Source organism: Lynx canadensis, chromosome F1 (genome assembly GCF_007474595.2).
Source record: "Lynx canadensis isolate LIC74 chromosome F1, mLynCan4.pri.v2, whole genome shotgun sequence".
In the NCBI taxonomy this organism is placed as follows: domain Eukaryota; kingdom Metazoa; phylum Chordata; class Mammalia; order Carnivora; family Felidae; genus Lynx; species Lynx canadensis.
This window is the reverse complement of record NC_044319.2, coordinates 17,894,328-17,906,734: the sequence shown is the minus strand read 5'-3', so window position 1 is coordinate 17,906,734 and position 12,407 is coordinate 17,894,328. Positions and strand designations below refer to the sequence as shown.

Below are 12,407 nucleotides of genomic sequence, written 5' to 3'. Positions count from 1 at the left end.
GCAAATAAATGATTGACTTAGAGTCTGTTTTCTTGGTAAGTTAAGATATAGTAATATTCTAGTATAGAATTGTGAGGTTTAGATTATATAATACATGTACAAATACATTGTGAATTATGGAATTACAGAAAAGAATTGCTAAGGTTTGGCATTTGGTATCAAACTATGAAAGTGGTTCTTTGGTTTAGATGAGGTATAACCACTCTTTATTTTTTTAAATGACTCTAGATTGTACCTTGCCTTTTTTTTAAAAAAATTTTTTTTTTAACGTTTATTTATTTTTGAGACAGAGAGAGACAGAGCATGAACGGGGGAGGGTCAGAGAGAGGGAGACACAGAATCTGAAACAGGCTCCAGGCTCTGAGCTGTCAGCCCAGAGCTCCACACGGGGCTTGAACTCATGGACCGCGAGATCACGACCTGAGCCAAAGTCGGAAGCTTAACCGACTGAGCCACCCAGGCGCCCCTGTACCTTGCTTTGATTATCTTGGTAATGATATGTTTTTAGTACTTAATCTTTGAAAGATTTGAATGTTTGGTTAGTTAGAACCAGAACTACTATGAGGCAGTTGAAACATTTTGTTGCAGCATAATGGAGTTAGTGTCAGTACCAAGATCTACATGGATTCAACAGTGTACTCACTGTTTTATTGAAGAGTTTTGAGATTATATTGTGTACTAGTCAGTAAATTTGGATGCTGTTTTTGAAGCAGGGAATACATACAAATATTAGGGAATTTATAAATACGTTACTGATTAAAAATGTAACCTGAGAGTCAAACTGATTGTGGTATCACCCTTGACAAATGTGTGCTTTATAAATTCAAAATAGTGGCATTTAAAAAATAGTTTTTTGTATGTGTTCTGCAGTGTTGATTTTTACTTATTTTTTTAAGGTTTATTTTTTGAATGAGAGAGCAAGGAGAGGGGCAGAGAGAGAGAGCTCGGGAGATAGAATCCCCAATGTGTGTTTGGGGGGGGGTGTCTCAATCCCATAACCATAATGTCATTCAAGACCTGAACCATAACCAAGAATTAGACAGTTAACCAAATGAACCACCCAGGTGCCCCTGCAGTGGTGGTTTTTACATGCAGTTAAATGACATAGATAACCCTTTGGCAAGCTTAAGGTTGTGCAGTATAATAATATCTGCCTTTAGTTTTTGGAGGTGGGTATGGAAAGGTCTTCACAAGAGCTCTTGGATTTTCTGTCTTCTTTTTTTGTTTTCTTTTTATGTTTTAATTTAGATAATATCTGTTGGCCGATCTTCAAACATTCATGGCTTCCTTCCTTAACTTATGTTTCATGTATTGATGAGCTTGTGGAAGTAATCCTTTGTGTTTGATGTGTTTTTAAAATTTCTAGGAATTTTATATTTTACTTTCTTATGAGTGCACGTCTTTTGCTGTGTTTTCAGGCACTGTATTTTTAACCTGTAGGCTTTTAATTGGTTCGTTGTATATCTTCTGTTTTCCTCATTATACTTTTGTGATCTTTTAAATTATGGAACATATTTGTAATATATGTTTTCAAGAATTTTCTGCTAATTCTATTAACTGTCTTTTTGTTTCTCTAGAGTGGTTTTCCTCCTCTTTATGGGTCACAGTTTCCTACTGTTGTACACGTCTCGTAATTTTTTTTATTGGATAGTCGACATTATAAATTTGCCATTACTGAATGCTGGATTTTGCTTTCTTTCTCTACAGAGAGTATTGGACTTTGTTCTGGCAGTAAGTAAAGTTCCTTGCAGATCAGTTTGATCCTTTTGAGTATTATGTTTTTTAATTTAGTTAATTTTTTTGTAATTGAAGTTTTTGTTTTGAGAAAATTGTAGATTCGCATGCAGTTGTTATAAATAAATTAATTTAAAATTGTTTTGAGGGTGGGTTATGAGGAGCCATTTTTCTAGAGCCACTTTATTTCCACGCTAATGACTCTTCTGGGTTTTCTATTAAATACCCTGTGTTTTATCATTTCCTGGCCATTTTTAACTGATCTTGTAGAGTTTTACCCTGGGCACATAGGACTCGTATTCAACAACAGACTTGAGAACCCTGTGTAGATTTCTAGAATTCTTTTTCTTTGTGTCTGCTTCCTCTTTGGTGTCTTGCCCTGTAAAGTCTTTCCCCTTTATCCTTACTGGACTTGGTGAGATTGGGGTGCTGTTTGGTTTCTCCTTTCTTTGGCTTGTGAAGCTTTCGGTGAAGGCAAAAAGCTGGGTCTGGGATAGGGTTCACTTCATTTGCTCCCCTTGCCTCAGAGATCTCAGTACTGTGCTGCCTAGTGTCCAGTCCTCCTCCCCTTGTTTTCTAAGTGTACATAGCAAGAGGGTAAGTCCACTTACAGTTAAGTTTTCACCTCAAGTGCGGAGTGAGGGCATTGTGTTTCACATTGTCCTTTGGCCCATCCAAGGCTTTGTTTTGTTTTGTTTGCTTTGGTTTACTTTGTCACATTTCTTTGATTCTAAATTGAACTTCTTTTTCTTTTTTACACTTTGACATATCTGAAAATTGGACTATGTTTTATAGATTATAGAACTAAAAAAAAATTCCCGTTTGCTACGTGGCAGTTGGATGTAGCTTCATGTGGTCATTTCATATAGACGTATAAACATAAAAAAATGCCTGCCTCAAAACTTGACTAGGTTTCAGCAGATTGGAAGGAATTCTCTGAGACAATTGTGAATTATTGTTTTATTCCCTATGAACTAAAAATTTGTATGTGGGAGTGAAGGGTGGAGGAGGTTCTGGGATGTGGTGAATTAGACATGTTTAGCAACATTCCTGAAGCTGGAGTCAGATGTAGGTTAGCTGGCTAAATGTAAACCTGACTTAAGATCCCAGTACTGGTAGGATTCTCTTAATAAATGTCACCTCACCAAAGTCAAGGAGAATACTGTGTGGAAAATCTGGATATCAGTAACTTAGTGAAAAGTGATTCAGAAAAGTTAGACTCTGAAGAATGAGAATTTTGTAGGAAAATTCTAATTATATGTATGTGTGTATTTTTTTTTCACAATAGTGGTATCTGATAAAACTGAAGTCTAAAAGAGTGTTTTAGAGAAACGTAAATAAAATTACTATTCATTAGCAGAGTTGTTTCTTTTTTACTGGTATAATGTTACATCTTGTTGTTGATGACGTTCTTAGATCCTATTGAATAAGAGATTTTATTACTTTCGCCATTTCATTTTTTATTCTCCTGACTTGGTGATTTATGTATGTCTTTGAATACATGTATCCTTGTGAAATACATTTTTTGCATGTTTTACATTTATATAAATTGCATTATGCCACAGATCTCCTTTTCATTTCTATTTTCACTTGACAAAGCATCTAGCCATGCCTCCATGTATCTTTGGTTCATTCCTTCTGACTGTTGCATGAAATTTTATAGTGTATATTCAAGCACATTTTGCTTCTTTATTGTAGTTATTATGAGCATTAGGGCTTCTTCTAATTCCCTGCTGTCATAAGTGTGTGGCTTGTTTCAAGTGTCCTCATGCATGACTCTACACAGACATGCACTCACACATAAGCATATGCACAGCCACATATGTTTATGTAAGTACCTACGTCCATACGTGTATATGCATTTAAATACACATATTACATACATATAATCAAGTCTTTGCTATTTACATGTAATAGCATGCTATTTACATGTCTTTAGCTATTTACATGTAATCTCAGGAGTGGGGTTGCTTGGTCATAAATATATGAATACTCAGTCTAGGTTGCTTGCTAGAATATCTCTGCACGAAGATTCTTGTTTTTCATGTCTTACCTAACATACTTGGTATTCCAGTGTTCTAATACCTAATGGTGATGAATTGTTATTTTGTTGTGTTTTTTAGTATATGTATATATACGTATATACATATACATACATACATACATTTATTTATTTATTTATTTATTTATTTATTTATTTATAACAGGGGAGGAGCAGAGAGAGAGGATGAGAGAGAATCCCAAGCAGGCTCTACACTGTTAGTGTAGAGCCTGATGTGGGGCTCGAAATCACAAACCATGAGATCATGACCTGAGCTGAAATCAAGAGTCAGACTCTGCTTAGTCAACTGAGCCACCCAGATGCCCCCTTTAAAATTTTTTTTTTAATGTTTATTTTTGAGAGAGGGAGAGGCAGAGCGTGAGCAGGGGAGGGGCAGAGAGAGAGGGAGACACGGAATCTGAAACAGGCTCCAAGCTCCGACCTGTCAGCACAGAGCCTGATGCAGGGCTCGAATCCACGAACCACAGGTATGACCTGAGCCAAAGTCGGATGCTTAACTGACTGAGCCACCCTGATACACGCCCCCCCTTGTCTTTTTCTTCTTCTTCTTCTTCTTCTTCTTTTTTTTTTTTTTTTTGCATTTCTTGATTACTACTGAGTTGGAACATTTTTTCATATACTTGAAAGACAGTGTGTGAATTCTGTAATTAGGAATTCACATTTTTTCCCATTTTTTTCTTTTAAGATTTTATTTGTTTATTATTTATTTATCTATTTGAGAGAGAGAGAGCTTGTGAGCGGGGGAGAGGGGCACAGGGAGAGAGAATTTTAAGCAGGTCCACGTTCAGCATGGAGCCTGATGTGGGGCTCTATCTCACGACCCTGGGATCATGACCTGAGCCTAAATCAAGAGTCAGACCCTCAGCAGGCTGAGTCACCCAGGTGCCCCTAAAGATTTAATTTTTTAATTGAAAAAATTTTTTTTAAGGTTTATTTAGTTTTGAGAGATACAGGCAGAATGGGAGCAGGGGAGGGGCAGAGAGAGAGGGAGACACAGGATCCGAACCAGGCTCCAGCCTCTGTGTGAGCTGTCAGCACAGAGCCCCATGTGGGGCTTGAACCCGCAGACCACAAGATCATGACCTGAGCTGAAACCAAGAGTTAGACACTTAACTGACTAAGCCACCCAAGTGCCCCTAAAGATTTTATTTTTAGGTACTCTCCACACTCAGCATGGGGCTCAAACTCACAACCCCAAGATGAAGAGTGACAAGCTCCACCGACTTAGCCAGCCAGACACCCTTCCTATTGGATTTTCTGTCTTGATTTATAAGAGTTACTTGTGTTATGTGGTGTGGGAGGCGTGAACAGTCCCAGCAGATCTTTAAGCCATGTTATTTTTCCCTCTTTTTGTGATGCCACTGTGTCAGGAGTCCATAAAGAGTTTGGGGGATCTATAAACATTTTTGGGGCATCTGTGTAACGTTTTTGAGGTTGTATAAAATTTTAGGTATCTGTAATGTCTGGCCTGGCTGCCAGTTCACATCCGTGCTATGCCCGTATTGTGTTTAGGGCTTTGAGCTCACTCCTTGATTGCTATAGATTGGCAGAGAGGAGGGTTTCTGAATGGATTGTTTACAGTTTTGCCCAAAACCCACTCTGAATATGTTCTTGCCCCTCAAAATTGGAAAGAGGTAGTGGTGTTTTGTTATTGTTAGAGTCTTTTCTGTATTCTGTTTCCTGTGATACTGCATCCCTTTCTTGGGAAGACGAATGGTTGGTCAGTCCTCATTTTCCTTTATTTTACCTATTTCTAGTAGGAATTCCTTGAAGTTTTTAGTTTGGGTGGACCACTTTTGTCAAGTTTCTATCACTGATACAGATTGTTCCATCATCTCTTTTCATGTATTCTGCTATTTATTGAATGTTGCATACCGGGAATTGTACTGAGTACTTCATAGATATTTTGTTAATCAGTACAGTGATTGTGTGATGTAACTGTCATTCCAGTTATACAAATGAGAAAACAAGATTAGGTTTAACACTTGACTCAAAGTTAGAAAGTTGTAGGTCCGAATTTGGCTCAGGTCATGATCTCACAGTTTGTGAGTTCTAATCCCCACATTGGGTTCTCTGCTGTCAGTGCAGAGCCACTTCAGATCCTCTGTTCCCCACTTTGTACTTCTCCCGCTTACTCTCTTTAACTCAAAAATAAACATTAAAAAAAAAAGTTAGCTCTGGTAAAAAGAATGGAAACTTTCTTAATTCACACGTTACTCAGAAGCCATTCCTTAAATACTTCTGTTTAAACTCATCTGATGGTAATTTTTAGGTACTGCATACAACTTTTGGTATTGGAGGAACACACGATAGGACATATATTGTAGTCCTGCTCTCTCTCTTTTTTTAAATAAACTAATGAATGCTAGAGCTCTCTGTGAAATAAACTTACTGTAATTTCTTCCAGTTTACAGCTTAAAATCCATGATTCATTTTTCTCATAGCTAATATCTAATCAGTAGCAAACCAAAGATCTGCCTTCAGATTATATCAGAATCTGATCACTTCTCATCAACTTCACTGCTACTACCGTCATTTAATCCAGTGTCATTTCTCAGCTAAATTATTATAAGAGCTTTTAGTTTTTTCAACGTTTTTTATTTATTTTTGGGACAGAGAGAGACAGAGCATGAACAGGGGAGGGGCAGAGAGAGACGGAGACACAGAATCGGAAACAGGCTCCAGGCTCCGAGCCATCAGCCCAGAGCCTGACGCGGGGCTCGAACTCACGGACCGTGAGATCGTGACCTGGCTGAAGTCGGACGCTTAACCGACTGCGCCACCCAGGCGCCCCAAGAGCTTTTAGTTTTATAGTTGCTTTCCTTTAGTCTTCTTTCAATGTGTAAGGTAGAGTGATCTGGTTTATTGCTTTGTCACATTGGGCCATTCTGTTATAAATTGTCCAGTAAATTCTTGCTTTATTCACTGTAAAATCCAAAGTCCTTAACATGTTTCAAGAGAGGTTTTTTTTTTTTTTTTTTTTTTTTAATGTGTATTTATTTCTGAGAGAGAGACATACACAGGCAGAGTGCGAGCTGGGGAAGGGCAGAGAGAGAGGGAGACACAGAATCTGAAGTGGGCTCCAGGCTCTTAGCTGTCAGCACAGAGCCTGATGTGGGGCTCAAACCCATGAACTGCGAGATCATGACCTGAGCCAAAGTCAGATGCTTAACTGACTAAGCCACCCAGGTGCCCCCCCTTTTAATTTAATTTAATTTAATTTAATTTAATTTAATTTAATTTAATTTAATTTATTGTTTTTTTTATATGGCCCCTTATTATTTCTCTGGCCTGATCTTTAGTATTTTCCCACTTGGTTATTCTACTCTACACTGACCACCTTGCTAGTCTGAACATATCAGGTATACTCCTGCCTCAGGGCATTTGTACTTGCTCATACTTTTTGGTTGCTGTTTTTCCAGATTTCTGTGTAGATTGTTTCCCTCTTACTTTGAAATAGTTACTCAAATGTCAGCTTCTCATTGAGGCTTCTCCTACTATTCTGTCTAACCCAATCTAACATTTCCTATCCTCCTCCCCTGCTTAATTTTTTCCTTATCTTTGTCTCTATCTAACCTTGTCATATAAGGTCTACCTTATTTATCTTGTTTGTTGTCTGTCTTTCCCACTAGATTATAGAACCATGAGGGGATTTTTGTTTATTCACTTCTTTGCCCTTGGTATCCAGAACAGTGTCTGGTATGTAGTCAGTACCTAATATGTAATTTGTTGAATGTATGAATGTTTAAAAATTTTGGAATTTCTGGGGCGCCTGGGTGGCTCAGTCGGTTAAGCGTCCGACTTCAGCTCAGGTCACGATCTCACGGTCCGTGAGTTCGAGCCCCGCGTCGGGCTCTGGGCTGATGGCTCAGAGCCTGGAGCCTGTTTCCGGTTCTCTGTCTCCCTCTCTCTCTGCCCCTCCGCCGTTCATACTCTGTCTCTGTCTCAAAAATAAATAAACGTTAAAAAAAAAAAATTAAAAAAAATTTTTGGAATTTCTGAGAAAGTATTGATAGGTATTTACAGTTGATTCTTCTGCGTGCTGGGGCCAACTTTAAAATGTTCATTGGTGGCACTGATGGAAGTCTGGACTAAGGTCAGTCTCTTAAGACATTCTGCATCTTGCTTCTAAGCCTGAGTTAATGCAGCATAACAGATATGGTGGTATTATTACTTATATTTATAAACATACTTACTTTGGGAACAGAAAGGTCTTTTTCCCCAAATCTTTTTTTGTTGTTGTTGTTGTTTATTTATTTTGAGAGGGAGCACATGCACGAGTGGGGAGGGGCAGAGAGAGAGAGGGAGAGGGAAAGAAATCCCAAGCAGGCTTCATGCTGTCAGTTCAGTGCTTGATGACGCATGGCTCAATCTCATGAATCCTGAGATCATGATTTGAGCTGAAATCATGAGTTAGATGCTTAATCGACTGAGCTACCCAGGTGCTCCATTTTTCCCCAAATTTTAAACATGATTTATTAGAAGAGCTGTTTAAAAAGTTGGTATGCGGGGTTGGACTCTTGTTTTCGGCTCATGTTACCATCTCATGGTTCTTGGGATGGAGACCTGTGTCAGGCTCTATGCTGACAGCACACAGAGCCTGCCTGGGATTTTCTGTCTAACTCTCTCTCTGCCCCTTCCCCCACTTGTGTGCACTTGCTCACTCTCTTTCTCAAGATAAGTAATGTAATGTTATTACATTAAAAAAAAATTCTGCTCTATGAAATCCACTGTTAAGAAATGGAAGTATTAGCCACAGATTGGGAAAATATATTTGTAAAAGACATATCTCATAAAGAACTTTTATTTAAAATATACAAAGAACTCTTAAAAATAATAAGATTAAAAAAACGGACCAAAGACCTCAACAGACACCTCACCAAAAAAGACACATAGTATGGAAACCAATTTGACAATGAATTCCATATTAAAAAAAAATACATAGGTGGCAAATAAGCATATGAAAAGATGCTCTACATCATATGTCATCAGGGAAATGCAAATCAAAACCACACGGTGTCACTATATACCTATTAGAATGGCTAAAACTTAGAGGACTGACAACACCAAACGCGAAGAGGTTATAGAGCAACAGGAACTCTTATTCTTTGCTGGTAGGAATAAAAAAATGGTGTAGCCACTTTGGAAGACAGTTGGGTGATTTCTTATAAAACTAAACATATTCTTGCCGTATAATTTAACTAGGCACCCATTGATATTTACCCAAAGGAGTTAAAAGCTTAGGTAGACACAAAAACCTGCACTTGAATGCTTATAACAGCTATATTTATAGATGCCAAATCTTGGATGCAACCAAGATGTCCTTCAGTAGATGAATGGATAAGTAAACTGTGGTACGTCCAGACAGTGGAATATTATTCAGCGTTAAAAAGAAATGAGCTATCAAACCTTGAAAAGACGTGGAGAAATCCGAAAGCCATATTACAAAGCAGAAGAAGCCAATCTGAAAACGCTACAATACTGTATGATCCCAAATATGATATTCTGGAACAGACAAAACTGTGGAGGCAAGATAAAGATCAGTGATTGTGGATGAGGAGAGAGAGATGAATAGGCAGAGCAAAGAGGATTTTTAGGAGAGTGAGAAATAATCTGTATTATAATGATGAATATATGTCATTATACTTGTGTTCAAACCCATAGAATGTACAACGTGAAGAGTGAACCATAAGGTAAACTGTGGACTTTGTTGATTTTGATGTGTCAGTTTAAATTCATCCCCGGGGCTGGTGGCGGGGGGTGGGGGGAGTGTACCATTCTGGTGAGTGATGTTAATAATGGCAAAGGCTGTGCATGTGTTTGGGTCAGAGAAAATATGGCAAATCTCTGTACCTACCTGTTAATTTTGTTACAAACCTAAAACTGCTAAAAAAAAAAATAATAAAGTCTTTAAAAAAAGGAGAGGGCATAAACGTACCTTCCACTCTGGGTTTTGAGCCTTAAGACATCTGCCTCAGCCGCCAGTGACCAACTGTACTTGTGAAGTAAAATCTGTCCTTTCCACATCTGCTCTTCAAAACCCTTCATCCACAACTGGGATCAGCCTACACAGTGCATCCACACGCTCTTGGGAGGAACCCCCAACCCTGTTTTCTTAACTCCATCAAACAGGAGCAAGATGGACTTGGTTTCAAAAGAGAAATGACCAAATCCCCGCATTTAGGAGAGCTCTTTTTTCTCATTCCAGCAGAGAGAGGCTGACAAAACCAGTGCCGTTTAAGCCAACACACTGTATGTGGTGAAACTCTGAGCATGTGCAATGTTCTGATTTTATAACTTTTTTTTTTATATGGTTTCACATTCTAAGATAGTAGTTATGCTCAGGAAATTTTTCTTGAAGAAGTGGGTGAATTTTCATTTTATAATTTAAATGTCATGTATTGTCAGTAGGGATCTGATTTGTATGCCAGTAACAGAAAACTTGATAAATACTGCCTTAAACAAGTGAGAATTTACTTTTCTTATGTAATGTGAAGTCCAGAGATAGGCAATCCATAGATGATGAGATTGCTCAAGGATGTCATCAAGGAACAGTATCCTATTTTTCTAGCTTACCATTTTTTGTCTTCTTGGTCAGAAGATGGCTGTTCTGATCTCTAGAGACGTTATCAGAGGTTTCGGAAGGAAAAAGAGGCAAGGATAAAGGGACATCTCATTTTACAAGACTTCGTCTTTTTCTGGTAGATAGTGGCCTCTCAGATTGATAACTACCTTTTGTTAGCCAGAACTCTGTGGTTATGTTGGTACGACTTGGTATTTAACTTGCAGTATCCGGAATTAATATAGAATAGTGGAGTGGTTAAGAGCATGGAGCTAAGTTTGAAAATTGTTACTTCCTAACTGTATGACATCAACATCTTTGTGCCTCGATTTCCTCATTAAATAGGTCTAGTAATATGTACCTACCAACACTTTTGTTGAAAAAATTACGAGTTAATATTATTTTAATGGATACCATTTGTACTTTGTAAGTATTAGCTATAATTATCATCTTCCTCATCTAGAAGAGTTATTGATAATGGACTTGTAAGTTTGCCACTCAGGAAACTAGTGGTTTTTTTTTTTTTTTTTTTTTTTTAAATAGGAAGTAAAACAGCATTTGAGTTAGGTGCTTTTGAGTATAGGGATGATTGTGAATGGTAGTAGAACTCCTAAGGACTCTTGTGACTGCATTGCATTATTAAAAATTAAAAAGTATTGGGGCCATTTTAATTTACTCATTTAATTGAACTTAGATCTTGGTGACTTAGACCTATCTTGAACAAATTGTCATTTTACCACCAATCCCTTAAAGTACCTTCAACTCAACAGAAATTCTGTTTCATTGATAGAATGTTTGAAGTCTTAGCTATATATTGAAATACGATTTTGTTGGTATTGTTACTAGCCTTGTCAATTTGTAATCACTCTGCTGGAAAAAATGTGTCAATTATTTTCCTATTTTCTTTTTAGCCCTATCTGCTTTGATATGATTGAGGAAGCATACATGACGAAATGTGGCCACAGCTTTTGGTAAGATGATTTCATTTAGCAAAATTGTCTTGATTTTTAACTTGTGTGTAAATGTAGCCAGCAAGAAGTTGTGTTTTTAAAATAATTTTGGTTATTTTGTAATTTCTTTGATTGATATATTTTTACAGGTTCAACAGCTCAAGTCAGTAAGCATATGGTTGGTGCATAATTTTTGTGAAATTTACTATTCGTAAATTTCACTATTTGTAATTGTGAAATTACTATTTCACAATTTTACTGTTTACAAATTTACTATTTGTAATTGTGAAATTTACTATTGCCCTTATAGATGGATTTTAAGACTTTTGGGTTGATTGCTACAGAGCTTTGATTACCGTTTTAGAAAATTGGGGTTGTTGGATAATTAGGTTGAAGCATGAAGCACCTTTAACTCATTTTGGGGATAGGTGTGAGGCCCAGGAAAGGAGGTTAGAAAGTCATTCGAAAAGGATCTAGGGGATTAAAAAGATCTGTGTTTTCTATTTTAACATTTTACTCAGTGTTATCTTTAGTTGCTTTGTCTTGTATATATGTCACATCCATCTGTATATTGAAAAAAGTTTTAGTGGGGGTAAAATACACATAACATAAATTTTACCATCTCAACCATTTTTAAGTTGAGTACTGTTAAGTTTGTTCACATTGTTGTGCAATTAATCTCCAGAACTTTGTTATTTTGCAAAGCTGAAACTATACCCTTACTTGAAGGGTTTCTCCCCTTCCCCTACCTAGCCTCTGTCAGTCACCATTTTACTTTGTTTCTGTGAATTTGACTATTCTAGATACTTCATGTAAGTGGCATCAAATAGTATTTGTATTTTTGTGACTTGCTTATTTCACCTAGCATCATGTCCTCAAGTTTCATCCTTGTAGTATATGTCAGTTTCCTCCCTTTTTAAGGCTGAATAGTATTCCATTGTGTGTATAGATTATATTTTATTTGTTTATTCATCTGTTTGTTAATGAACACTTGATTGCCTTCACCCTCTAATTCTTGTTAAGAGTGGTGCTTTGAACATTGGTATATAAATATCTCCTTGAGATCCTGGTTTCAGTTCTTTTGGGTATATACCCAGAA

At 37.2% G+C, this 12,407-nt stretch overlaps 1 protein-coding gene across 8 annotated transcripts in view; it reads left to right on the top strand.

Annotated features, from left to right (window-relative positions):
- COP1 (COP1 E3 ubiquitin ligase) overlaps positions 1-12,407 on the top strand; it is a 281,667-nt gene that overhangs the window by 39,035 nt on the left and 230,225 nt on the right. For all 8 annotated transcript variants that reach the window (XR_003965751.1, XM_030301693.1, XM_030301697.1 and 5 more), the window contains one exon: positions 11,270-11,329. Coding sequence is in view for 7 of the 8 variants with exons in the window: in XM_030301693.1 (XP_030157553.1) it covers positions 11,270-11,329 (60 nt within the window). In the remaining variant the exon portion in view is untranslated. The remainder of the gene's footprint in view (positions 1-11,269; positions 11,330-12,407) is intronic.